Here is a 27,769-nt window from a genome sequence, read left to right on the forward strand (position 1 = left end):
CCAGACTACTGGCTGATGCCTGTGGGCGGGCTACGCTGAACACTTCGGCGCTTCTGATTGGACACTGGCGTTTACAGTTACGCCGCTGATTGGTGCGACTTCGTCTGTGGACCGTACTTTCAGCCAATCACGTCCGCAAATGTGTTAGTATGTTTTTAGTTCTTGTAAAAAATTAAGATGTAAAAATACTTCATAATACTTCATAATACTTCAAAATCCACGTAGTGCGCATTCATTTCTGTACTGTGTTTAAGTATTACAGTACAAATATGCAGCTGGGATAGATACTAAACAGTTTTCACCTCAAAGTCCATCAATATCTGTTCTGAATCTTCTTCAGCAGACACAAAATGAGAAAATGGCCTATTTGCAAATAAATCTAGTGAAGAAGAAATGTTTGCAACTTTTACATCAATTAATGAAATATTTAATGTGTCAACTAATCAGTTAACTATTGCAGCTCTAGTCTAATTTTCCTCAAGAATTATGTGCACAGTGTAACTATTTGACCTGTACACAGACACAACACTGCAAATTATTGTCCGTTTGTTGTATTTATTTGATCTGTTAAATGATCACTAGGGTGACAGAAAGTAATCTGCTTTTCATAATCACTGACTCAACTATTTTTCAAGCAAACAATAATGAAATAAAAACAAAACATTCTCTAGTTCCATGCTTGCTTATCTTTGTTAACCCTTTTCCTCCTCTGACCTGTATTTTCCTGCACATTTGTTACTGGTTGTGTGGGTAAGGGCACTGAGAGCTACAAGAAACCTCAGACAAATTCCTATATTTTTATTTTTTTGCTTAAACAAACTAGGCCATTAAGGCTTATAGTGATTCAAACTGTGGTCAGAATGTTGGTCAGCTGCTATTTTCCAAGGTAAAGAGTTCATTTCAGTTTCAAGTTAAGCTAATAAGGACCAGAACTCTGAACATCTACAATTACATGGTGACTAGGCATACAACATCTGCAGAGGACGACTGTGTCGTATGACAGAAAGCTCCAGAACGGTCCCTTGTGGGTATTTTTGGTGATGTGTCAACTGCAGTTCCCATAACTACTCGACTGACTCGACTAGTTCTGGAGGCCAAAATTCATTATTTTTTCCTGTTGTCCATCTTCCTGCCTGCATTGATGATATGAGATTCTTCGGGAGTTCCCATGGGAGAATGTGTTACTCAATGCGTTTATTCAAAGGTCGAGTATGCACATGACTGAAATCCATGCCATCTGTGTCTATGAAACATGATAATGTAAAAATAAACCATGTAAACGTACAGAAAACACCCCATTCAGCAGTGCCCCAATTTGTCATTTGCATTTTATTTAAAAGAACAAACAAGAAACACTGAAAGGATGAAATTCCAGCCACTCTGTTCTTTAGGACGCTACACGGCTCGCCAATTTGTCAGCTCCACTCCAAAATAGTTCACAAAAGGGCATGCAGCCCTATAAAACCTCCCACACCGAGAAGAGATCCTGGTGAAGACAACATACAGTAGCTCCTGTGACACCCCCCTCCCTCCACCCCCAAACTCCTCCTGCCTACTCCATGACTAAGTGATTTAGCCAGCTCTGGTGCAGGCCGCCTCTCACTTACAATGCCTCCCTGGGTCAGTGATAGAGCAGGGAGGGTGGCAGAGAAAGAGAGAAAACCCATTTACAATGCGGCTTACACACAGCCGTCCCACCACAGACGGCGCCCATCCTTGGGTTGATGTGTGGTATGCATAGTTTCTGGGTGCAATTTGGGCACCAGAGAGAGGGAGAAAGAAAAGAGAGGGCAAGTCTGTGTATGTCGGAGGGCGTAGGAGGGGGGAACGGGACTCAGGCTGTCTGTTCTCTCGCCCTCTCTTTGAATCAATAGTGTTCCGGCAGCTGAGGTTCTTTATGAGGGGAACAATCTGGAGGGTCTTGTCATGGTGCCGAGCAGCTGCTGTTTTCTGGGGAGATTCTTTCATGGACCACAGGCCTGGAGTGGGCTGGTGAATACAGACGCACCCTTACACCCTCCTCCTTCTCATCCACCACCCCTACCTTCTCCAATTCCTCATCCTCTCCCCACAAAACCACCCCTCACACTGGAAGCCCTACCACACAATGCCAGATGAAAAGTGGCACAGAGGAACATGAAGAGAGCAAGAGAGTGTTGTTATTGTGCGCTACACTCCACTCCATCACCCGGGGTACCATCCTTTACCCCAAACAATGCTTTCATGAGGTATGTGAAGACCCTTTTGTAAGACAAACACAGACGTTAAATAGCGTATTAAAACACAAGCCACAAAATGTAGCTCAGACATATTGGCACCTGTGATCACATCGTTACAACCTGATGTGCGAGTGGATATTAGACTTTTCTAAAAGATCACAATACATCCATAAGTGTGGTTCAGGTTAGACTGGAAGAGCAGAGCCTCTTGTATTTCTCCTGAGTGAGATTTTCATTAGCAGAGCAGTGAGTTAGCATTAGCTCCCTTTCAGTCATTGATTCATCTTCGTTAGTCAGATCAGTAAAGCACACTGCCTCCCTTCTTCATATGGTTACATTCACAAGCTAATATAGTATTGAATTCTATTTAACCAGCCACTTCAGAGAAGGACATTGCTGGCACCCTTTGTCCCTTGCACAGTTATCAGTGTGGTGGGTGCTGCAGTGAACCTGCACTGGTTGGCTTTGGGCTGGTGTTTGTGTTCAGAGTCTGACAAGCTTCTCCTGTTTAGCTGCTGTCTGAAGGTACCAGGTTCCCTGTGGTGTCCAGTTGCATGCACTTACACGTACAAGCCGACACTGGGCACTCTGTGTGGTCTCTGTAAAAAGACACACAGAGGTCAGTTAATTACATGCAGACCAGTCAAAATGTGTAAACAACAGATAATACAGATGTTTGAACATCCTGGCTACAAGAACGTTTAGACTTCCAAACCCTGATTTAAAAACTGACTTTCCAGAAAAATGTATCCCGAAGTATTTATTGGTGTAAACTTAATTTGTAGGAATTTGTTTTTATTTCTACCCAACTTTGTCTTCATCAGTGATGCATCATTAAAGGCTTTTATTTCAGGGAAACAGGAGTGTTACTTTCAAAGAGACAGCAATGATCCACACATCAAGCAGTTTATACTGAACAGGGAGTAGTGCTGCTTAGCAAGATGCCAGCTTGTTTGTAACTTTATAGCATTAAATTTACTATCATGGTAGGTCACAGACATTCAGGAGCAACACTGTTAACATACCACAAACTGCAGACACATAGAGAAAATGGCAGATGTTTTTATTCTGGTTATATCTTATAAAATATATGGTTTAGCATTTTGTATTGAGGCATATTTGATATTTGCATGTTCGGTTACATACAAATTGTTTTCTTTTTTTGTTTCAGAATTAATAATCCAGTGAAAAGAAGATACACAGACCATAATAGTAACCGTCACATCCCAGTATGTCTGAAAATGATCTATACATGTGCAGCATGTAATAACGAGTCCCACCTGAACCAGCTGAGCATGTGTCCAGCGTGGCCACCATGTCGACAGTTATGACACCAGGTGAACCAGTTGTTGAACTGTGCAAGTTTGTTCTCCCTTGTCAAGTCCACCTTCTCATCTGACTTTCCTGTTCCTGAAAAAAAACAAGAGGTTTATCCATAAGTCAATATTAACAGTCTATAAAAATTCGAGAGTCAGTGAACGTTGGTGAGTGACATCACAGCAATAAGAAAACGGGATTGGCCACTCCACTCCCAGGTGCAACTGCCCCTGAATGCTGATCAAAGTCCACACATACTCCCTTGGAAATGCCCAGTTAGGTATTATAGCAACTTAAACTGCTCCAAGATGAAATATCACCTGAGCAATTGGAGACAGGTGTGCCCATGTTCATGAGGCAGAGGGCACAACGTGGCAGTGGTTTCCGGCAGCCAGGGCAACTGGTGACTTTAGATTTGGTTGGTGAACCGCTGACACCATACTGGCTGAAGCCACGACCCTGATGAGGCATCGCTGAGCAGCTGTAGGAGATTGACTTCCCGCAGAAGTTGCAGCTCACGAACACCTGCCGCACAAAGGTCACTAGATAAGCACCGGTAAACATGAAGGGAAAACCAACAAGCACATGCTCGCCAGCTGTCTGCATGTCATCTTTTAGTGTAGAGTGAGTATTAGAGTGAGTGTAGAGTATTAGATAATAATATAATCCCAACATGCTTAACTGTGATCATTTGAACACCTATGATGCATTTAGGTAATGGCAAGAACCAGCATACCCATGATCACCATTAAAAGCTCTCTTAGCAGAGTTTATCCAAGGAAAGGGTGTTACAGTACAGCATGTGTAGTGTCTGGAACACATTTATTCAATGTAAAAGAAGAAAACAACAAATATCACCAACTAGAACAGGTTTTATGACAGGAATTGGAGAGCGGAGCTGTGGGTTTTATGGGCTTGGCTGACGCTCACTTCAGATTACTTGGCACTAACCTTTGCTGCAATGAACAGTACAAGCGTCCTGTTTTGTTATAACGTCTAAAACAGTTAACAAAGATTGCTTTACACTTGCCAGTGCCATCTCGCATGGGCTTTTAGCCAGGAGCGTCTCATTTTTATATCAACACATTGTAAGACTATTTGACTCAGACAAAAGAAATTACAAAAATGTTATCAAATCAGTATCTTTAATGACTAACATTAACCAAGACAAGTATTAGAATCAGGATTCTATTTATTATTATTATCATTGCTATGTTCCTATAATGCAAGTTAACAGCCTCATTATTATATTTGAGAAGCCAGCAAAAGAACATTAGTTTTGACAAAGCTGTTTCTTCTCTTGATAGTCGTTACCTGGGCCAGAGGTTTAGAACTGGGGTCCAGTTTGCCTCTGTGGATGTCAAATTCTGCCCGTTTGTGCCAGAACCTCCACGCATCCAGGAGATTGCGGTAGTTTTCAATCCAGCATTGAACTCGAGGGTCCTTCAACACTTCACCTGGGGATCCCTGTGGGTAGAGTTATTGTTATGTTTAGATTATTTCTCTCTCTTGTTCATGTACACTTGAACTGATTTTTTTCCCATGCAAAACCCAATTCAGCATGGGAAAAAAAATCCTTTAAAGTGTACATGAACAAAACAGCTTCTAGTAGTGTCACGTTTCCTGCACCCACCCCTGAGGCTGAACATGTTTGCCTATATGTTTCTGAAGTTTTAACATACATACATACATGAAGGGTGTTTTGCACATAGCAATGCTTTTCACATCTAACTTTTCATGAGCAGGTTAGAACAGGAAAAAAATCCAGCAAAACAGGAGAGTTGTTCTACAGCACGCTGAAAAATTACAGACCAGTTCCACCACTTTAATTTGTGTAGGTTCTCTTTGAAAAAACAAATGCACCAAAGCAAAACAGTTTTGCGGCTTTCGCCATATTGTAATAAGAGGCGTAACAGCTGTCACGTTTTAGAAATGAACAGGAATGTTTTATCATCCAAGTGTGCAACAAGACAAACAGATCCTTTTGTCTTTGTTGCAGTCTGATGCTGTATTTACTTGTATATACAGTGTATTTAAATATATCTGTACAAAGTAAAGCTCAAAAATCCTATTGAAAAGTATAAATTAAGAAATGGTTGCAAGAAAAGTGACTGAATATCAGTCATTAAGAAATGACAGGAATATGGCACATGTAAATCTGACTACAGCGGGTTGTCCTCAAAAACTGAGTGACGGTGCAAGAAGTGAGTGAGGGGGTGCCAACAAGGCCACCGATGGTTATAGACTGTGAGACTGTGCACAATCCAACTGTTGCTGCTTCTAAACTTCACATCTATTGACACGTTATCTGTAATAGATTGTAAAACCTCTCGTGCATTATCTGCACTCCAGCACAAAAATGTACTTGTATGCATACGTCTGTATTTTTGTACCTTCAGCATGCAGAAGCTGGCCGTCTGGACATCTCCAGTTCTGTCCACGTAACTCTCCATAAGATCTACGCCATCTTTAGTCAGCCCGGTCAGCAGGATGCCCTCCAAGTTGCCCGCCTCCTTCATCTCATTGGTTAGTTTGTCAATGTATCGAGGCAGCTGTAGTCAAACGCAGACTTATCAGAACGGACTGCAGCATGATCAAGTGCACAACATGCACTCCAAACTATGGTAAATAATCACATATTTAGATCTATAATATGGTATCAGGACATAAACGAAAGCTTGACTTGATGCATTACCTGTGAATCACTGAGAAACATACAGGCAAAGGCGACTCGGTCCCGCACAGCGACACTGCTCTCATACTGAAACAAATAAATTTCACCTTCTCTTGTGAATTCAAATAAACACTCTTGGATCATAATTTAGCAAAAAGCTTCATTTTTCAATGTACTTATATTCTGTTCATAGACTATTGGCACAAAAACCTGCTCTCTAACACTGCCCAACTAATCTTTTACACTCAATTTATTTTGAATATTGAGATGGCAAGAAAATAAGGCAAAGTGACTGTATGCACTATAATATTGTAGAGTCATCGCTTTCGGCTAGGAAAAGGTCTAATAAATGACAAATAAATGTGAAAGCAGCTAGTGGCCAGAATCTGATGCAGCTGTGGGAAGAAGCAGAAGAAACATACTCTCTCTTCTGGGCACAGGTTCAGTTTTAGTGAAGTGTTTTATGGCTTTCACTGCTGGTGACGGAAATGTAAAACACATCTCATCCTGTGCACCTGAGGATTTTTCCAATAAGGACCCCTGGGGCATTACCTACCTATTCGTTGCTGTGCTAAAAATACATAAAGGTTTTCATGAAGTGAAAATAAAACATGCAACTGTTAATGGAAAAAAGGAGTGCCAATTAAAATGTCACATTTCTTTTCCTGTTCACCAACTAGCTTTCAAACGTCCATGATATAAAGAGATCCAATACCAGCACGCCATCATAAGCTCCAGGCTCACTGGTGAGAAAGGCAAACATGACACAGAGGTAGGGGTTCTTCAGCTGCAGCCTCAGAGAGCTGCACATCTCCCTCCACAGGGAAGACTTCTCATCTGTGTAGCCTGATAGGGCCATGGCAACCACATTCAGGTTCAGATCACCTGTGAATAGGAACAAGTCAGAGAAACAGAATTATTTACTGTATGCAGAGTCTTTACAGTAACTTCAGAACTGTGGTTGTGTCTAAACAAATATGCATCTAAACTGAACGTTTTTCACAAAGAACATTCTGAGACAACTGTTTAAGCTGATCAGCAAAAGATAAGGTCCAAGACGCAATAATAACTTAAGAAGGTCTTTGATTACTGGATTACTCATATTAAAGATTTGGTTCCGCTGCAGCCAATAAAGCTGAAGAAAAGGATTTTTACTCTACATGTAAAAACTGAATAGTGATTTAAAAGTCTATCTTAAGAAATACAGATGTGTCAGGGAGCAAGAAATCATGATTGAAGTAAGGGTCAAAGTGATGTGACATCACATTTTAATCATAATTCAATCATATCTTCAAAGAGTAGTTTAACATTTTGCTTTCCATATTTATTATTTGTGTGTTACATTAGAGGACTGACACAGATTTAATGCCAGTAGAACACATATAACACTACAGCTAGCTGTCAGTTAGCTTAGCTCAGCATACAGACTGGAAACAGGGTAAACCACAAGCATGATTCTGTTCAAAGATTGAAAATCCAGCTAGAAAGGTTATTTAAGAACATGTTAGAACCACACTTTTCAATTTACCCCCATCAAGACATAAAATCTAATGAGTGAGCTTTAGTGTTGTTTTAAGTCAGACCTTTGGAAGAGCAGGCTACCTCTTTCTGTTTCCTGTTTCTACACTACGCTAAGCTAAGCATCTCCTGGTTTTACATTATTTATCAGATATTCAAGGGAATCGTTTCATCCAACTCACAAAACGAAAGAAAACCTGTACCTCTACTGATCTGTTACATACTGCTCTGTATACTACAGAAGAATATGTTAGAACAAATTCTAATATAAACCTAAATATTTTGTTTTTTTATTTTCTCCCAATATTCTGGGAACATGTCAAATAAAAACTATCAGAAAAATGTGTGCTTGTTAAAGCGTGTACATGACAACCAGTGTTGTTTGAGGAGAAAACACTGTAACTGCAGAGGTGGCTCTGTTGACACGCCTTATCTAATGAATCGCACCATCAGTCATGCTCAGAAAACACTCATTAGAACACACAGCAGAAAAACGTTTGACCTACATTGGTGGAATTTTTCTCGGTCAGGACGTCGCTGAACAACAGCCTTCTCTCTGCCATTTCATTAAACCTCAGTGTGAAACGAACTGCAGCTGATACAGGTTGAGTGTTGTGTTAAAAAACAAGCTTCTACTGCTGCTGTTACATTGTTGAAATTCCTTAAGACCTTCATTTCATATAATCACTGAAAAAGCTTTCCAGAAAAAAACATGTCTGCATGTCTCAGCAGTTTGTTGCATGAATGGCCTGAAAATTATGAAGCTGTCATACTTTACAAAAGCGGCATTAAACATTGCTCACTTGTAAAGTTGCAGAAGGATCCAAGAGGATGGTGTAAAGTTTTGCATTTAACTGGTTGGAATTTTCTTTTTCTTTTTTACCCACAACATCATTTAAATTCAGAAAATAAAAGCAGAATACATTAGAACAACATATAATCATGTGAGATAAGTAACTATTTTGGAAGTAATATTTGAGATTCAAAAATGCCAAACAGTTGAATCCAGCTTGTCAAAACATGAGCAGGCATTTTCTTGATTTTATCCTAAAACAATTATTAATGTCACAATGATCTGAAGATTAACTAGTTAGTTAAAGTCGATTTAAAATTACCGAAGAGCTTTTAATTTATCAAAAATACAAATATTATATTATCTTTGATTTCAAATATCTCTCTTTCCTGCCAACACTTGGCTTCAAAGTCACACCTGCTTCCTATCCATCCTTCCCCTCGCACTTTAACTCACTTTATCCCTCAAACTGCAGCACTTACCCTTCTCAGCAGTAGCTCCCTTGTTGAGGATCTGGATGGCCCGGCGAATGTCCAGGTTGAACAAAGCAACCGCAGCAGCCCGCTCCCACTCACGTTCCTGCTCCAAGGATCGCAGAAAGTTCTCCATATCGATTTCAGGACCCCGGCTGATCCAGCCGCAGAGACGCAGGGCGAGGCTGCGCTCCTCACTGTGGTACCTTGGCACATCTGTCTGACGATCCGAGCCGCTCCAGCACCTGCGGCTCTCTGTTGTGCCTAAATGGTCACACAGAGAACAAAGATTTGGCATATCTAAAATCTTATTAACTATTCACACATTTATCCTTTAAGATTTTCCGTCAGCATGTCAGTTTCTCACCTGAGCTGGTTTTGACAATGTTCTTGATACCGGAGTAGACCAGTGACTGCTTGTTCCCCTGCAGTTTCAGCTCCATGTCCTCTGCACATTGCTTCATATGTGATACTTACATAGGAATTTTAATTTATATCGCAGTTTAAAACACACAATGACAGCAGGAACAGAGCAGATCAAGGATGAAAGTTAAACCTACATAATTTCAATATTGACCATGGGGAAAAAAAAACAACATCCAAACTAAATTAGCATTGACCATTTTTTCTAAACTAAGCATGGTGTACCACCACTTCAGGGTTATAAAGGATATAAAACAGATCATACCACAGAGACTTCAGCTGGGGGTCATTCCCCCCTGCCAGTAAATGGTTCCTCCACACCTGGATGGTATCATGCCCATATCTGGACTGAGCTCTCTGCCTCATCTTAGTGGCGATGTCTTTCTCAATCATGCTCTCCACTCCTTCAGCCCCTTCCTCAACACAGTCATACAAATGTCTACCGCACGCCCACATGAGCGAGGTGGTTGAGCTCCAGGCCAGTGAGATGCGTTCAAACACAGTGAAGTCAGTCATCATCCGGTTGGCTGCTGACACCACCACCATGCGATTCTGAGAGGACGGATGCCAAGCGAAGCTGCCAATCTGGCTTTCACAAGGATGGACACTTCGCTCAATTATGGTGGGCTCTGTCTCATCGCCGATGGGTGTAGGAGTGTGTTGCATGTCATACAGACGGATGATGTTGCTGTCTCGTGTCAGTGTGGCCAGCAGGCCAGTACGAGTTGGACACCAAGCCACCTGTTAATAAAGGGAGTTCATCACGTATGTCAATTCAACTTCAACACAATCATGAATCACATGAGCACATCTCACGAAATACAAACTCTGTTATACCTTAGTGAGTGGTTTTGGCTGCTCAGTGAGTGTGAGCACAGGTTTCTCAAACTTTCTCAGATCCCAGATCGCCACCTGGCCTTCGAAGAAGGAAGCTACACGGTCATGGAAGTGTGGATCCACTGTCACCCCCTGAATGGCCTTGGTGTTGACAAAGGTTTTCTGACTTGTATTTCGCAGGTCAAATATTGCAAGGTTCCGGTGCATGCCAGCCAACAGTAGTTTTGGGTCACGAAGCAGCCAGCAGAGAGACAGACAAGCATCATTCTGGCCTAATTCGTACAATGGTTTAGTCACTACTGTGCTCGAGTCCAAATCCACAGATGAGAGACGAATCTTCTCAGCTGCTACACTGGCCTCTGGAGAATATTTACTGCTAATGTCCCATATGAGCACAGAAAAATCTGCTCTGTGCTTGTCAAGGCCAGCAGCCAACAAGTTGCTGTCCACAGGATTCCAGGCCAAAGTGTTGCATTGACGGGCGTGTTTGGGTACAAATTCTTTCCCCACTAGGTCTTTACATGTGGAGTTGTGGCTCTGGCCCAAACTGGTGAGCACCACTCTGCCATTAGCTTGGCCCACAGCAAGTAAACACTCAGGCTCATGCTTTGGGTACCAGGCCACACATTTCATATAAGGGGTGTCAGAGTTTATAGCTAGTAAAGTAGCAGCAGTCTCTTCAGAGAGAGGCAAAGTGCCAGCCTTGGTTTCTGCACTGCCCACAGGTCCAATACGGTACAGTCCCAGCTCAGAGTCACAGATGACGTAGCGGTCCGGGTGGTGGGGAGACCACAGGATGTCTGGCTTAGAACCACTCATGATTCAGATGCAGCTTCAAATATGTCAAGAGAATCCCGAAAAAAGAAAGAAACCTGGAGATAAAACACATCAAAGAATAAACTATACTAATGAAAACGAGGATGAACTGTATGGCCTAGAATTAATAACCAAATACATTATACAACACTCATTTACAGCTGTACAATAATCCCTAATAATATCATCAATTAGTCATTAATCACAACCTAGACCTGGAGAAAAAACTGAATATGGATGTTAAAAATCAATGAATAGTTTAAATTTACATTCAAAAACAAATTAGCATCACATATCTGTGTATATATAACATTTATATAAGTACACACACAACGTTATCGCGTAAACTAGCTAAACAGGTAATGCTAATGTCGGAGCGTTGTGTCTGAAAACAATAGCAACCCGATGCTAAATAGCTAGTTATCAACATATTTAAAATAAAAAAGAGCAATATGAAGTCAAAGATTGATGACAGTGACATGACAATGTCAACAAAAGTTAGCTAGAAGTTTGTTGACATGCTAGCTCACTAAGCTAATGCTAAAGACTGGAGGAGGAGCTAAATCTAACTGTTTAGCTAGCTTTCTTTTAGCTAGCAGTGAAGAACATTACCAACACTTCACAAAATGAGAGAATAGCGGTTACTTACGCGCATACATGGAGTTTAAATGAGCCAAAGAGATTGGATTTGACATACACATGTCGGACAGGTCAACCTGCATGTTATGTGTTACATCAAAACATGTCCGTGCTGCCCGGAGAGTCAGCTCCTTACGGTTCCGGTTACGCTTGGAGTCCAGTTTACCACCAGAGGGTGCCGGAACCAAAGTGAATGAGACTCCACAGAGAGAAGAACAACACGTTCAGTTTGACCCTCGTTGCAATATACTTTTGTACATTAAAATATTAAAACAATGGAATACAATTCATAAGGTTGTTGTTTGAAAACACATTTAATTTCAAGTACTGTCAAATTACAAGTAGGCTTCTACTAAAAATGAGGACAGGACCTGCGTAATATCTGTACATGGGAATAATACTACAACTCATCTGGTTTTCCCATTAGTGGGCGAGAATGGAAAGGAAAAATAAGCTAAATGTCATTTGGGATTTTTACTAACAGCATCCAGACAACAGCTCAAATCACTAACAGAATGAAAACAGTATTAACAATCCCAACTGAAGTGAATGAGGGCACAGGTGGTCTTTTCATGAAAATACGAACAACAGACTGCCCCTGAAGAAAAATCAATACAATATTCCTTAAATATTTGATAGAGAAATGCCTATCATACACTTTTTGCATGAGCACAACCTGCTGTCAGTTTCTAAATTTATTTTCTATGTTGCTTGAAATGTTTGAAATCTGGCAACACAACTTCCAACAATGTCTTCACGGGAAATTAACGTGTCTGTGAACTGAAGCGTCAGGACAGTAAAGTCATGTCGGCCAGTCATTACGCGCTGGTCCAGATCAGAAATGTTGGAGCGGCCCCAGAGCCCCCGGCTATGACACACAGCACAGCAGCTCATGATGTGCTGATGGTCCTCACTTTATCTCATCCCGGATTTAGAGAACCCGATCCAGCCGCGAAATGCCTCCCAAAGAGCCACAGCTGACTGGACGACAAGCACCGATCGCAAATAAATGAGTTTCTAGGTAAATTATATATTTTTTATCAGTACTGTTCCTACTTTTACTTGTAAAGTAACAACTAATGACAACTTTTATGTGTGCACTGCAGATAAGACAAGACAGACGGTTCTTTAGACGTTAAATTACCATAGGCTGCATGAACTCAATTTAATTATATATTATTTAAAGGTTGCAGCATTTGAGACATGTGAGATTAATATGTTTAGACTAATATTTGCACAGATCAATATTTTACACATTTACATACTTTGGTCCTCTGGTGTTGCAGGGATTTGTAAAAGTATATTAAGGGCATCATTTCAAGGGAATTAAAGAATTACAATTACTGTAAGAAACTACAGCTGCTCCTTGTTAGGGTGTAATTAGTAGGATGTGTGATAGTGAAACATTCTGTAAAACAGGTGTATTTTGTGAAGCCTGCAGATTATTTTTTGCTTTGCATATACAAGTGTATGCATTTCATCATTTTGCTGCATAATAAGATATGAAACTAAACTGCGTCTTCTGCTAGGATGGACATGTTGCTGAGAGGAAACCTAAGGAGAGGAGTGGGGCTCTGTATTCTGCTGTTGGCTCTTGTAAACGAGGCCACGGGCCAGAGAAGAAAAACAAGACTCAGGAACAACTACAGGCTGCAAGACGATGGAGGAAACGGTAATTCTTTGTGTGATGTGGCCACATGTTGATGGGGAAGGTCAGTCACCGGATCCTGTGAGTGTCACAGACAGTAGGAGCATCATTGTGGTGATATACTGTCAAATTAAGACGCACATGACCAGGCCTGTATTTGATAACTATGGCTGATAGCCAGCAGTGGAGTCACAAAACATGAAGATCTAAGCTCTTGGTATTCACAGTCAAACTCTTAAGTCCTGCATGCTAGGAAATCATTTTCATTGAGTTTACATATTTTGCTTCAAGTGCAGCTTTTTATGCCTGTGATTAAACCCAACACTCCCAGATCATCATGGGCCACTCATCATCTAACATTTGGTGCATGGCATTCTCACTCCTGGACAGTAGCAGTAGTAGTTGCATCAACATTTATTTTATTTATAGCTGTGTTTTCAAATGTTTACTATCATTATCTGTATTCATGACCAACCAAATGATCAGGTGTAGATTAAGAGTGATGCTGAAATAATTTCCTTCTAGAGGTCTTGTTGCCCTGAGGACACCTCAACCTTGAACAAGTGTTGAACCTGTTTTCAGAGAGACTGAATGGTCGTTCACTGGCTTTTGCATCCTAGCAAAATAAAAACCAACGGGAGAAAGACATCTTTGTCATTTTCTAGCATAGTGAGAAACCCATACATTACTGTATAAACATCACCTTTACACCTATATAAAGAGTTAGACAAGGCTTCTGAGCTGCATTTGCAGCTTCTCACCATCTTCTGTCGTTTTCTACAGTACCATCAATCTCTACATCTGCCTGACGTTGTGGTGGTTTCCCTCTCCCACAGGTCAGACATGTTCTCTGGAGGTGGCTTTCTTGCTGGACAGCTCAGAGAGTGCAAAGACAATCTTGTTTAATAAGCAGAAGGACTTCGTTATGAGGTTCAGCACTAAGCTCTCCGTGCTGCAGGTAGTCGGCTGGAAACTGAAGGTGCGAATGGCTGTGCTTCAGTACAGCAGCTCTGTGTCCATAGAGCAAAGATTCTCAGCCTGGAAAGACCTGGATTCATTCCAAGGTCAAGTCAGCACCATGAACTACATCGGCCATGGTACCTACACCACCTACGCCATCACTAATGCCTCACAGCTGCTGCAAGAGGAGACACCAGCTGACAGCGTCAGGGTTGCAGTGCTGTTGACTGACGGGGTCGACCATCCCCGAAACCCTGACGTGATTGTGGCTGCAGCGGAGGCCAAAGGTCACGGCATCAAGTTCTTTGCAGTGGGGTTATCTGACATCGCCCAGCAGAGACAGAATACCGCCAAGCTCCGAGCCATCGCCAGCACACCCGCTCAGCAGTTTGTCCAAAGTCTTCTTGATACCGAGCTGGAGGAGAAGCTGCTGAAAGAGATGGTGAGTGTTGGTATCATGTGACTTTCAAACTGTGTCTTCGGTTCTGGTATTACAGTACTGTAAGTTGTTCGTTCTGGATTTTTTGGACACTTGGACGAGAACGCGCTGTCACGTCCTACCCAATTTGTAGTTTATTTTTTTGTCAAATTCATTAGTTCAGGACGTTCAAACTAAGTCAAAGTCAAATCTTCTTCTGATTCCATCTGAGCTGATTTCACAGCATGGTCCTTCTCGTGTGGGTTTTCTGTGGTGTCTCAGTGGTTTGGTGGAAGCCCTACACCAAACCACTGATCTCAAAACTGTGGTGGACTAAACCTGCCTTATTGTGAATTAGCAGTGTCTCCTAAAGGTGCTACCTTTAAATTTAGTCTCAACCTACAGTCAAATACATTTTTACAGCACATGCATTGCTATGAGCTCACTGGGAAATTATATGATTATCTCTATTGTGCAGAGGCGTTTTTAGCTTTTTGCTTTACAATATGTACAATTAAATAAATATGAAAATATAAAAACTAAATTCAGTCATTTTAAGTTAGTTATGCTCATGTTTATATCAGGTTGTAACCACCAGAGGGTTCCAAGTAGACATACAGTAGGTGGCTTCACCCAGATGTGCCAGTGATTCTCAATCATTTTTCAATGATGATCAAGATTTGAGAGCCTTTAATCACCATTACTATTATTAAACCATCTAATTTTACTCATTTCTACTTTTTTGGTATAAGAGACATAAGCTGCTGTTGTGTTTGCTGGAATTGAAATCCTGCTTGTCTCTTATCCCTCCTGAGAAGCAATAATCGTCTGCTGCACATAGTGCAGCTGCTCTTCCACAGTGGTTTATGTCACCCTCCTTTTTTTCTGCACTTTCTGTCCTCACAACGGGTTCAAACCTCAGTGACAGTTATGTCTGCACAGCGGGGGCTTTCTCATCTGCTTTGCAATTTTCCACACTTTAAGAAATGTCAAATGTCTGCAGTGGGTCAGGGCCTGTCTGTGAGACTTGGCTCGTCCTGCATTCTGGAAATGGATTATGTTATTCATTCACATTCATAGCTTAGGGAAGAACACAATATCTAATATGCAGGAAACGTTATCCTCCAGGTATACTGTCATGAATGACATTATATTGAATGTGGAAGTAAACGTTTGACATTTTTTGTATCGTGCTTTTTCTTCCAGGCTACAGTCGCATTTGAAGGGGTAAGTCGTTGCATGTAATTCTGCATTTACCTTAACTAAGTGTAAATTACTGCACCATATACGACTTTTATTTTGTCCTCTGTTAGTGTCCACAGGCACAAGTGTGTTTGTGTGAAAGAGGAGAGAGAGGCCCTCCAGGAAGTCCAGTGAGTTTTTCAGAAACCAACAAAACATTGTCATCACAAACAGGTTTCATCTTTTCTTATTGCATTTAACCAAAACTAATTCCAGGGTAGAAAAGGAGACTCAGGCTTCAGAGGGCCACCTGGTCCTAGAGGAGCAAAAGTAAGTCGCATCACACAACACAAAAAACAGTTCAAGTGCCTGATTTCATGCAGCTCATTGTAAATCGGTTTCTGTCTATAAGGGGGAGCCTGGCTTGAATGGCCGGCCTGGAAGTGATGGTCCAGAGGTAAACACTGTTCCCTCTCCTAGGAAGTACTGGTAACATCCTTCTCATAAGATAAAATCCAGATTTTACAACTGTTTCATTTTTCACAGGGTCAACCAGGTTACAAGGGCAATAAGGTGGGTGTCTAACTGCTTCATTAGCTGACATGTCCACAGAACGTAACCAGGACTCTAATCCATGTGATGTCTTGTAGGGAGAGAGAGGAGACTGTGGGACTCCAGGGGAAAAGGGTGACACTGTATGACCATTAATCACTAAAACGGTTTGATTAATACCACAGACTTCGTCCTGGTAATGAACTAATTCTCATCTTTTAGGGCCCAGAGGGACCTGTAGGCCCACGAGGGCCAAAAGGGGAACAGGTAAGGTGCCTTTTAATTCAATCAAACAATTATGGATCATTTTAAACCTACATGAATTTGAAAACATGCAGGTGCTACAATAAGATGATGACTTATTAGCACCATAGGTAATATTTTAGAGTACCCTCTAAATATTGGCATTTCCACTGCGAGCATGTTAGCGCTGATGTGGTTAGGTTTTAGTCTCACTTAGTTGCTAGCATGGCTATAGAACATGGATGGATTATAAACGGGCCTATTGGGTTTGAGTGGTCAGGCGGCCCCTGGTGCCTCTGTAGGACTTCTCCAGTCCAGTCTGGGCCAGTTTTTTTTAATTTAGAAGTGATTTCCTGAGTTTTATTAACATCATTTAATTTTCCTCCATCTTCATGCCTCTGTTCATACAGTTCAGTGCCGGCTATTCACATTGATACAAGGACACCACAATATGTTGACATCAGACAGTCCGTTCACTCTCTAATATGAAAAATGGAAGTGGAATTTGTCTCTTATTCGGGCCTGCACTAATGGAATGTGAATATTGGATTATGGGTAATCCTGATACTAATGTGACTATCCAAAGCAGTGAATCCAGGCTTGCAGGATATTATTCTTTTGCAGGAACAGACTTTGTGTGGTGGGATTAGTGAGGGGACCTGGCCGCCCAGGACCACTCTTCCTCCTCTGAGCTACTGGCACAGTGTCAGTCTAACCTTGTTATTCTGTAAGCTCGGCCTGAGAATCGAAGGACATGAAAGCTGTGAATGTTAATCCTGTTGTATTTTTCCTTTCAGTGGTAGTGGGTTGGTTTTGACCCGCATGTCAGTCGGACATCAAGGGAGTTTCATTTTTAATTCATGCATGATAGTTGTGTGCTATTAGAAAAGAGAAAAGGCCCAAATGATTGGGGAAAACCAGTAACAACTAGAACAGTCTCCTGTAAATGTGATTAAAGCTAATTTGCAAAAAAACATAGCTGTTGTTGCTGTTTTGCAGGGTTCAACAGGAGCACCGGGAGACATGGGTCCTGAGGGCCCATCAGGACCAAAGGTGAGCCTCACAAAAGAGTTTAACATGCATAAAAATTTGGGGAATGTTCAACCCAGATTGTTTTCTGCAGCAACTCTTTAATTGTTGTCTCAGCTGCAAGCACAAAATATCACCAAATACAGAACATGGGATTTGCACACTTCTAGTGTTTAATCCCTATTAATGAAATAAAAAATACTTGATGTATGGCAAACAAATAGAAAGTACACACACAGAATTACAAATTTGTCTGTATAAGCAGTAACACACATATACCTACAACATGCAACACTTTAGTATTTGAAATGTTCTATAAAATACTAGGATTTTATTATCAGAGATAATAACTCTCTCTTCAAAATATCATGGTTATATTCTTAATATGTTATGACCTACTTCTTCTATTGGCAAATAATCCTGTATTGTATTGATCACAACCTGCTTTGTGCTAGATTCTTATTCTGCTTTGTCAGCCAGTTTTGTTGCATGATTAATATTAAAGTTTGCTTTCTTGCCAAGAATAGGCTGCTGGTAATAATCCCATACATGTATGGAGCATGAGCCAGGAGGCACTTAGCTTAGCTTAGCATAAAGAGAGGAAGCAGAAGAAACCACACGTGCATCCTATCATCTCTAAAGCTCAATAATTAACACAGTGTGTGATGTGTGTTTAACTTCTACACACATCGTGTAAACGATGACAAAGTGTGGTTTTAGAAGCAGCTCCTTTCACTTTTAAATAGTTTTCTGCAAGTAAAACATTTCCATTTATGAATTTGAAGTTCATCTACCAAAGCACACACGAGACAGATTATTCTCCGTCAGCAAGTTATTTAAGATTATTTACGAGTTTGGGTTTTTCCCCAAGACTTGTGACCCACATGTAGTCCTCTGCACATTCCTTCCTGCACAACATAGATCTGTATTGTCACGTTGCAGTTTTAGGAGAAAGGACGGCAACATAAAAACGACCTTTAAAATGTACCCTCAAAAAAAAGGAAGTACTCCCTTGGCTAATAAGATGCTGATGCCTCAGTCTCCATAGAGCTGTCTCGGCTGCAGCTTTTCAACAAAGACGTCTTTATTCAGATAAAATATAATGATGATTTATGTCGCTATCAGAAAAACAGTCGACGATTAATTCAGAGCATGTTTCATGCGAAGAATAAAACACAGTTATAAGCTTTTAAGAATATAAGAAGATATGCTTTAAACTGTTTGACTTCACTGATTAAAACTATGTGAAATGTACTTTTAAATTGTTTTTCCATCAGATATGACTAAGATAAAAATGTGCATGTTGTCATTGCTGATGCAATTTACAGTGTAAACAGTTAAAATGGCAGGAATGAATAGAAATGAACCCATTTTAATAGATGAAATACTACAGTATAACATTTAAATGTGTTGTTCATCTTAAAGGGGTCTGATGTTGATGCAAAACGTTTCCCAAACTGTTAACATTTATAGGTTGCAGTTTTCTAGGTCTTGGTTGAGTCTTTACTCTAAAATCTATCATCACAACATTTATTTCTGCTGACAAATACCAAACTTGTTTCTCTGACACAGGGAGACAGGGGGCCAAGTGGTGTTCCCGGGCCATCAGGGGAAATAGGGATTGGATTTCCAGGAGCTAAGGTACTTTTCTAATTAAAATTACTATAAAATGTGAAGTCAGATAATCCTGATCACCTGCAAAGATCAAATACAAATCATCACTGAGTTTAAGTTGTTGACGGGCGATGTCTAATGTTTTAGGGTGAAAAGGGGATTCAGGGAAGACAAGGTCCCACAGGTCCTGTTGGAATAGGAGACCCAGGACTACCAGTGAGTATTGAAAGAAAATCTTTTACACAGCTAATTAGTATAAACGTGTAACCATAACATTCATAGAAAAACTGCTCAAGAGTTCATTTACTCCTCGTGCACATTTTTCACCTTTAATTCATGCAAATAAAAAAAACAAACCTTTTTGTTATCTTTGTGTTTTTTCTGGTTTGTCAACACAACAAAATAAAGTTATTTCTGGCCTCAACTCCTGAACTCGTAACCTTGAAAAACCTGGATCCAAGACCTGAAGCTGTTTTTTCAAATACCCCTGCTGCCACCTAGAGCTCCAATGTTCAGTGACCCAGTTTATCTCTTCAGCTTCAGCAGCGTCTTCTCGGGTACATCAGTATTCCCTAAAGCTTTCATTTATATGTAGATTTTTAAAAGTGGTCTGTTTATTTCAGGGTCCCCCAGGACCACCTGGAGCTCAAGGTTACCCTGGACCACCAGGAGAGGGTTTTCCAGGGCCGAAGGTGAGTTAAACATGTGTGTTAGACCTTTTTAAATGTTTAGTTTCAATGTTGTGTAGCTTCTTCTTTTCATGCTACTAACTAGAGGGTGAAATAAAAGAAATTAAATGAATGTGGACAGATTTTCAGTAAATTCTGAGAAATAAGTTTAGTTTTTTAAAATCGTTCTTTGCTTTAGCCTCAACATTTTAGTTTTTGGCACTAACCTTATTTATAAAGCAGATAGGAAACAAATCAAGACTACACCTATACATTTATATTATCAACAAGGTAAATATTTGTACTTTAATGTGAGTAATGACTTTGTGTACATCAGACTGTGTTTTTTTGTTTTAGGGTGACAGAGGATACGATGGTCCAAGAGGCAATCGTGGACCTTCTGGTATCGGAGTTAAAGGTGACAAGGTAAAATCTTCTTGTGCTTACTGGTTATTGGGGTATTGATTACTTTACATGCCTTCGTGAAGTGATGACAGTAAAATCTTTTCTCAGGGTAACCTTGGCCCACCTGGGATTATAGGTCCAGTTGGGGTCCCTGGTTTAGGACATCAAGGAGAAAAGGTAAACACTGGATTAACCGATACTGGACCACTGAAGTGAAGACTGTGTTTTACAGAAAGGTTTCTGTGTTCATCTTCTTTCAGGGTGACCAAGGCCCAGCTGGACCTGCAGGACCCAGAGGACCTCCAGGTGTTGGAATAGCAGGACCTAAGGTAAAACAACTGGATGACATCCATTCACTGACAAGATGTTTGTCTCAGAAACATAAACTAAGATACAAACTGACTGATTGCACCTAAATTATTCTACATATTTCACCACTTAAATATGCAGCTGAAACACAGCATCAGTAAAACGGCTGCACGTCAACATGGAGGCTGTTATTAGAGGAACATTTATAATCTGAGTCTTTTCAGCATTTGCTGTGTGTGATTTTTAAATCAATCTGCCCTGGTGCCACAAACACCAACTGGGATTTAATAGTTCCAGACAAATGTAGACCCAACATAATAGGAAGTGATGGGAAACACTGACACAAACAACGTTATTTGTTAAATTTAGTGTCAGGTTTGCTGAATTTCACCTGCTCCCTAGTGTTTGTTAGTTTGTGTGTCAATCTTAGAAGTAGTACAAACACATGCTGAATGCACCGCTGTCTTTATGGGTGTTCAGGGGGATCAGGGACTCAAAGGTGAGCTCGGACCTCCAGGTGAGAGAGGAGTGGGAGAACCAGGACCCAAAGTAAGTCCTCAAATCACTACTGCACGTATGACTCTGAAGTACACTGTGCTAAGTATGAAGCTATACCAAGCAATAAAGCAAATCACTACTGCACGTATGAAATAAAGCAAACCTTAAATCATCAACACTGCGAAAAAGCTAATTGTAAGTCAGATTAACAAATCCTAGACCTACGGTGTGGGTGTTGCTTTCGTATTTTCATCTTCATCTTTATCGTTGTTGTCCTCTCTCAGGGTGACCCAGGCGCAGAGGGGTTATCAGGTATACCAGGTCAACCAGGAGAGGACGGAGCCCCAGGACAGAAGGTAACATCATTTTAAACACCTGCTCTCTCTTATTTTGAAGTTTCATTTTCCAGTCTCCTGCTTCACTGACTGGTTCTGACATGATGGCAGGGTGACACCGGGCTGCCAGGTCCCAGGGGACCTGATGGGACTCCTGGTAAAGGTGTTCCTGGAGAGAAGGTAACATCACAGTTTGTGTACATGTAAACATATGTTGTTATTTGTTTAGAAGAATCTGAGCACTGTTTGTCCTGCAGGGAGACAGAGGGGACAGGGGGACCAGAGGCCTCCCCGGTGCAGTTGGTCCGATGGGGCCAATGGGACCAAAGGTGCTTGTGTCCAGATGCAAACGTGAAACATTCTATGATAAGTTATGATACTCGTGTCTGACCTTGTTGTCTTTATGGTTGTAACCTCATGGTGTTTCCTTTTCCAGGGGGAACCAGGAATTATGGGTCCACCAGGTGCAACTGGACCACCAGGGAGGGGAATATCTGGTGCCAAGGTGAGTCCACGTGGTGCTAACAGAAATTACTGTAACTGTCCACAAGAATTGATTTTACTGATTTACATGTACTTCTGATCTTTACCAGGGAGAGCCAGGACCACAAGGTCCGGCTGGACCGGTGGGGGAGCCGGGGGTGGGTTTACCTGGACCCAAGGTGAGTTCAGCCTTAATGACAATTTACTGATCCTCCCATGAGAGGTGCAAACAACATGTTATTATTGTTTGTAGGGTGACAGAGGGTCACCTGGACCTGCTGGGCCACCTGGTCTGAAAGGTGAAGGCTTCCCGGGTATTCCAGTGAGTATCAGCCTACATGTCAGCTTCTTTTATCAGATCTTTACCACCATCCTGCACTGTGGATTTTTATCACCTGGTGTTTTAGGGACTTCCTGGGCCTCCTGGGCTGACAGGAGAGATGGGACCAGAAGGAACCGGTTTACCTGGGCCAAAGGTAAAAGTTAAGGCAGTTCCCCCAGATACTTGGAAAAACCATCATCATTAATGTGCATAATATTTAATTTAATTTAGGCATTTACTGCAGCACTACTGTTCTTAGACCGTGTCAGGTGGTGTGATGTGTTGACTACTTCCCACTTCCTGTTTACATGTATGAGATACTGTGTGTATCTTTTTATTTCAGTCTGAGACTGACTTACTATTGTCACTGAGCAATTAACAGATATCTCTAAATGTTTTATAACTTATAATATGTTTTATTTTCAGGGAGACAGAGGCTTGCCTGGACCTACTGGTCCTGCTGGGCCTCCAGGAATCGGTCTAGTGGGTGCTAAGGTAATTTGAGGTTGTTAAACTACAGATGTACACACATACAACACATACGGTTCATGCTGGTGTCTTCATCTTATTAAGTTACTGAAACGAACTCTTCGTCTACACCTGCAGGGTTCTATTGGCCAAATGGGGCCACCTGGTCCACAGGGGTTACCTGGAGAAGGAATTCAAGGACAAAAGGTACCGCAGTCCCCTGTGAGCTGCCGAGTCGTCGTTTTGATGAGTGTTTGAAAGTGCAGTTATGTGATCTGTTCAGTCCCTTTTTCTAAATGTGTCGAGACTCCTGAAGTTTCCTAGTTTATGTTCACTCACCAGTGTAGTAGATGGGAACCCGAGACACAAGGAGAGATGTGTTCTATTTAGTTTGTTAGGTTCGTCTTTGTGTAACTTCATAACTTGTCCTTGATGTCTTCAGGGGGAGCCTGGACCTCAGGGGATCCCAGGCCCTAGAGGTCCACCTGGACTAGGTCTACAGGGGGACAAGGTAAGCTTATGATTTTGACACTGTATGCTAAATAATTATTGTAACTCAAAGCAACATGGGAACATTTTTGCACAACAACTAAATCAAGCAAAAGTGAAAAGTAAGTGAAATAATCCTGGGAAACAAGTCGTCAGGAAACTGAGCTAAAGCAACAACAAGCACACAAAGATCTAATGAACATCAGTCCAGACTGTTCAGACTGGACAGTACTGTTACATTATTGTGGCTGTTTCTGTCCTTTTGTAGGGGGACCGAGGGCTCAGAGGGGAAAAAGGCATCAAGGGAGACAGAGGAGATCACGGAGAGCCAGGAGCCAGTGGACCTTTGGTACTGGATCTTATCAGACAGATGATATGACAAATTATATATGTGCAGCAATACGAGATGAACCAGTTCCTTAATTCAAGATTTACTTGTTAAATCATTTAGTAAGAGGGTTAACGAGTACATGTTGTAACATGAATAGCTTATAAATTATGATTTCCTTTAAATGACAGGGTAGAATGGGACAGAAGGGGGAACCTGGACTTACAGTAAGTACTGAAATGAACTGTGATTGATTGATGATGCTTCTCAAATATTAAATTCTGTCAATTTTCTCAGTTTTATACTATTATAATTGTATTGTCAGTGACTTTGAGCTGGTGGTTGGTCATAATACGTTATCTAAAGAGGCTGACTATATTGATTTTGAATTGAACTTTATAAAGTACAAGAAGTAACTCAGTGATGAATCAATCCTAAAAATATTGCATCTTCTTCCACAGAGGGAAGAAGTCATCAAAATAGTGAGATCCATATGCCGTAAGTAACCAGAAGAGGTTCAGTGATGTTTAAGTTTATTATTTTAATCCTGCTGATTATTACCTGTTCATCTGTCTCTGCTCTGTTTCATCAGTTTGTGGAGTGACCTGTCGTCAAACCCCCTTAGAGCTCGTTTTTGTGATCGACAGCTCTGAGAGCGTGGGCCCTGAAAACTTCAACGTGATCAAAGACTTTGTGAACGCCCTGATCGATCGGGCCTCGGTGAGCCGGGACACCACGCGGATCGGTGTGGTCCTCTACAGCCACATCAACACGGTGGTGGTCAGCCTCGGGCAAGAAGCCACCCGTGACCAGATCAAGTCCCGGGTGCGCTCTATGATCTACATTGGTGAGGGTACATATACAGGAAGTGCCATCCAGCAGGCCAGCCAGCTGTTCAAGGAGGCACGGGCAGGTGTGAGGAAGGTGGCCATCATCATCACAGACGGACAGGCTGATAAGAGGGACTCGGTCAGTCTGGAGAGCGCAGTGACAGAAGCTCAAGGAAGTAACATCGAGATGTTTGTGATCGGGGTCGTGAATGAGAGTGACCCCCTTTATGAGGAGTTCAAGAAGGAGCTCAACCTCATGGCCTCTGACCCCGACAGCGACCACCTGTACATGATCGAAGATTTCAAAACACTTCCAGGTGATGATTCCACGATCACATCCTGGAAATGTTAATGTGTGGTAAAAAGGGATGAGGATCTGACAGTGGGAGGGTTGTTTAAATGCACGCAAGCATCTTCGTTCCTCTTCGAATGTGGGTGGATTAACCCTTTAAACTGAGTCATAACGTAAAATAGCTTAATTCCACAGAATCGCTGTGTTGAACAGAAAACCTGAAGTGAAACCACAAACATCCTGAACAGCTGCAGCAGGACTCATGACTGATGTTTAAACCTGCACAGAAAATATTTTCTCAGCTTCTCTCTATTCACCACAACTGAGAAAATAACATTTAACTTAAATAAATGAATTTTATCAGATACACATGAAATAAAAATGAAAATGTAAACTGGCACTTGGTGGCACCAAAGAGCACCTTGACATTCAATTTAATGGAGAATAGAGTAGTTTCAAGACCTTTATTTGCAGGATGTTAAACCAAACAAGAGTAAATCTTATTTGCAGTTTTTGTCCTTTAGTGATTGCATTTCTGCACCATCCTCAGTGTGGTGCTAAATTCCCCAGATGTAACTTGATGTTATGCGGCAGGATTTTGTTTCCATTTCAGTTTCATCCCCCTCTCAATGTTTTTATTCATTCAAATGTGATTTTTTTTAAAATAGATTATAGGATGTTTAAAAGAATCTGCTCTATTGCAGCTGTAGAGTCGATGCGTATTATATTTCCACTCTAATTCATGGTCACCTGAGATTTGCTCCTGGGATAACATGAGTAACTGTGTCTACTGTTATCACCTCCTGGTCTTTTAGCTCTTGAGAGAAAGCTGCTGAGTCGAATCTGTGAAGATGGAGAGAGACATTTGTTCAGCCTCATCCCGAGCTCAAGACTTCCTCCGGGAAGCCCCGATCTCTCCAGTAATGTCCAGGAACCCCCGTTCAAGAAAGACACAGACACTCCTCCCTTCACAGAAGACGTCAGGAGAGTTCACAAAGTGGTGAGGACAAAAATAATCAGAATGTGTATTAGTACTTCTTTACTCATGAGAACACAGATGTTCCACTTCCTAGTGGTTTTATCTTGTTGCATAAATAATGGATAGTGGAGTGAAACCTTCTCTCCTGTCTTGCAGCCCGGCCCTCCAGCCTCTCACCTCGACAGAGAGCCCATCGTTCCACAAAAACCCAAGACAGACGACAGAACTTCCACAGAAACTCAGAGGCTTCCATTTTTCGACAGAGAGCCTTTCAGACCCGTCACAGAGTTCCTCTCTCAGTCTGAGATGAAGAACCCCACACATCAGGTAGTGATGACGGGAGGCATCGGTCCAGCCGGTCCCACTGTGAAGGCTCCACCTGAGAAGAAGGTGTCACCACTGCCTCCACCGACTCCTCCAACGCTGCCTCCTGACAACCACATACCAGGTAAATTCTGTGTTTGTAGAATGAAGATATTTTCAGTTTGAATGATATGAAATCCTCTGCACACCCAAAACATGTGTTAAAGGGATCAAACCAGCAGCTCGCTGCTTTAGTGACGTTTGCTTTTTGTTGTCTTCAGCCGATCGCTGCAGCCAAACCCTGGATCCAGGACCGTGTCGGGACTACGTGGTGAAGTGGTACTACGATGCCACAGCCAATTCCTGTGCTCAGTTCTGGTTTGGAGGCTGTTCAGGAAACAGCAACCAGTTTAACACTGAGAAGAGCTGCAGAGAAACCTGTGTGAAGGTATAACACGCTCTAACCTGTAGTGACAATGAGACATGATGGTTAATGATGCTCTGATGTCACATGTGACTTAACTTCATCTTTATGCCTTAGTATTTTTCTTATACTATAGCTGCTTTGGCAGGGTAGGGAAATAAGCAGCAGAGCACATAAAGGCATCAATAAAACCAATTTAGCCTAAAACGGTGATTTAAATTGTTCTTTAAGTTTTATCTTTTGGTTTTTGTTGTTGGTCAGAGGGATTTGTGTATTAAAATGTAAAACAAACCACACGTATAAGGAGAAAACTATGTTTGTAATATTCTTGAAGCTAAAACAAACTTCTGTAACCATTTTCTATTAAAAATTATAACACTTTTGTATCATACAATGACCTTTTTTTAACTTATTGTCTCAAGTTTGTCATTAAAGCAAATAAACGTATAACCTTGAAACATGTGTTTAAGTTTCACGGGTTGTATTGGTGAGTTGCTTTGGACTCCAGTGTAACACAAGGGATACAAAATGCTGATAATAAACTAAAATCATTTGATTGTGTGTCTAGTTATTGGACACATAACTTAAACAGGTGGTTGGTGGTGCACTAGATACAGAGACTAAAGCTGCATTAACCTGTTTATGTACAGACAACTGCTTCATCCATAATAATAGTTAGTTATTATTTATATTTATATTTTTATATTATTTGTGGGAATAAAAATCTATGAAAAGTAACTAAAACCAACAACAGTATGTCTCCCATTGAGTTGTAGTGGGGTAAAAGTAACACAACATGTAAATACTACAGTAAAATATCTCAAAATACAAACTAATTAAAAGGATCTGTTGTTTGCACCAGCATTTTAAACCTCTGCATTTGACCTCACTATACAAATTAGTGCAGCTGTGAGAATTAAAAGAAAAACAAATCTAAATGAAACAGATGTTGTGTTGATGAAGCTGAAGGAGGAATCACCTCCTTTAAGAAGCTCAACAGGGTGACGACTCACTCCCCCCGAAGTTTCAAGTTGAACGTGATTACATGTAATTAGTGAGGAGAGGCTGCGCTCAGAACAATGCATCTTCATCTCGAGGCATAAAAAGCATATGAAGTGCCCATTTAGCTGTAAGTCGTCTTCGTGTTGACTTCCGTGAAACATCTTGAGAAAAATGCAAATGGCCAGACGTGCTGGTCGAGTGTGGCAGGCGATATTTTGCATCAGCACTGTTATCATAATGGATACCGCCTCTGTGTGCGCGTCAGTGAAATAGGAGAAG

The 27,769-nt window shown here is 41.3% G+C and overlaps 2 protein-coding genes across 2 annotated transcripts; one reads left to right on the top strand and one right to left on the bottom strand.

The window, feature by feature from the left end:
* Window positions 1-1,309: 1,309 nt before the first annotated feature.
* Window positions 1,310-11,821, bottom strand: mios (missing oocyte, meiosis regulator, homolog (Drosophila)). Its single transcript, XM_026372119.1, has 12 exons — window positions 11,720-11,821; window positions 10,255-11,126; window positions 9,669-10,158; window positions 9,362-9,460; window positions 9,004-9,258; window positions 6,926-7,095; window positions 6,232-6,297; window positions 5,930-6,088; window positions 4,851-5,003; window positions 3,857-4,061; window positions 3,500-3,629; window positions 1,310-2,818 (listed from the first exon to the last, which is right to left on the bottom strand). Exons 2-12 carry the CDS (start codon window positions 11,071-11,073, stop codon window positions 2,728-2,730), a joined length of 2,637 nt encoding a protein of 878 aa, XP_026227904.1. The 5' UTR covers window positions 11,074-11,126; window positions 11,720-11,821; the 3' UTR covers window positions 1,310-2,727.
* Window positions 11,822-12,633: 812 nt separating this feature from the next.
* col28a1b (collagen, type XXVIII, alpha 1b) lies at window positions 12,634-26,789 on the top strand. Its single transcript, XM_026372266.1, has 35 exons — window positions 12,634-12,730; window positions 13,239-13,381; window positions 14,194-14,759; window positions 15,942-15,962; window positions 16,049-16,108; window positions 16,194-16,247; window positions 16,330-16,374; window positions 16,464-16,490; window positions 16,568-16,612; window positions 16,692-16,736; window positions 17,712-17,765; window positions 19,314-19,382; window positions 19,503-19,571; window positions 19,979-20,047; window positions 20,381-20,449; window positions 20,537-20,605; window positions 20,689-20,757; window positions 21,218-21,286; window positions 21,520-21,591; window positions 21,682-21,750; window positions 21,828-21,899; window positions 22,007-22,075; window positions 22,164-22,232; window positions 22,307-22,375; window positions 22,461-22,529; window positions 22,802-22,870; window positions 22,982-23,050; window positions 23,286-23,354; window positions 23,601-23,681; window positions 23,852-23,887; window positions 24,122-24,158; window positions 24,253-24,807; window positions 25,598-25,782; window positions 25,918-26,209; window positions 26,346-26,789. The coding sequence occupies exons 2-35, from the start codon at window positions 13,240-13,242 to the stop codon at window positions 26,516-26,518; spliced, it is 3,597 nt and encodes a 1,198-aa protein (XP_026228051.1). The 5' UTR covers window positions 12,634-12,730; window position 13,239; the 3' UTR covers window positions 26,519-26,789.
* Window positions 26,790-27,769: the final 980 nt, after the last annotated feature.

The sequence above is a fragment of the Anabas testudineus genome, chromosome 16 (genome assembly GCF_900324465.2).
Source record: "Anabas testudineus chromosome 16, fAnaTes1.2, whole genome shotgun sequence".
NCBI lineage: Eukaryota > Metazoa > Chordata > Actinopteri > Anabantiformes > Anabantidae > Anabas > Anabas testudineus.

Bases quoted from the DNA above. Each gene is read 5' to 3' on its own strand.
- col28a1b (XM_026372266.1), top strand. From the start codon at position 13,240: ATGGACATGTTGCTGAGAGGAAACCTAAGGAGAGGAGTGGGGCTCTGT. The intron at 19,383-19,502 runs GTACTTTTCTAA...CTAATGTTTTAG, and splicing joins TTGGATTTCCAGGAGCTAAG to GGTGAAAAGGGGATTCAGGG. The intron at 22,530-22,801 runs GTAAAAGTTAAG...TTTTATTTTCAG, and splicing joins CCGGTTTACCTGGGCCAAAG to GGAGACAGAGGCTTGCCTGG.
- mios (XM_026372119.1), bottom strand. From the start codon at position 11,073: ATGAGTGGTTCTAAGCCAGACATCCTGTGGTCTCCCCACCACCCGGAC. The intron at 6,089-6,231 runs GTAATGCATCAA...GTTTGACTACAG, and splicing joins TGTTTCTCAGTGATTCACAG to CTGCCTCGATACATTGACAA. The intron at 4,062-4,850 runs GTAACGACTATC...TTTGTGCGGCAG, and splicing joins GTTCTAAACCTCTGGCCCAG to GTGTTCGTGAGCTGCAACTT.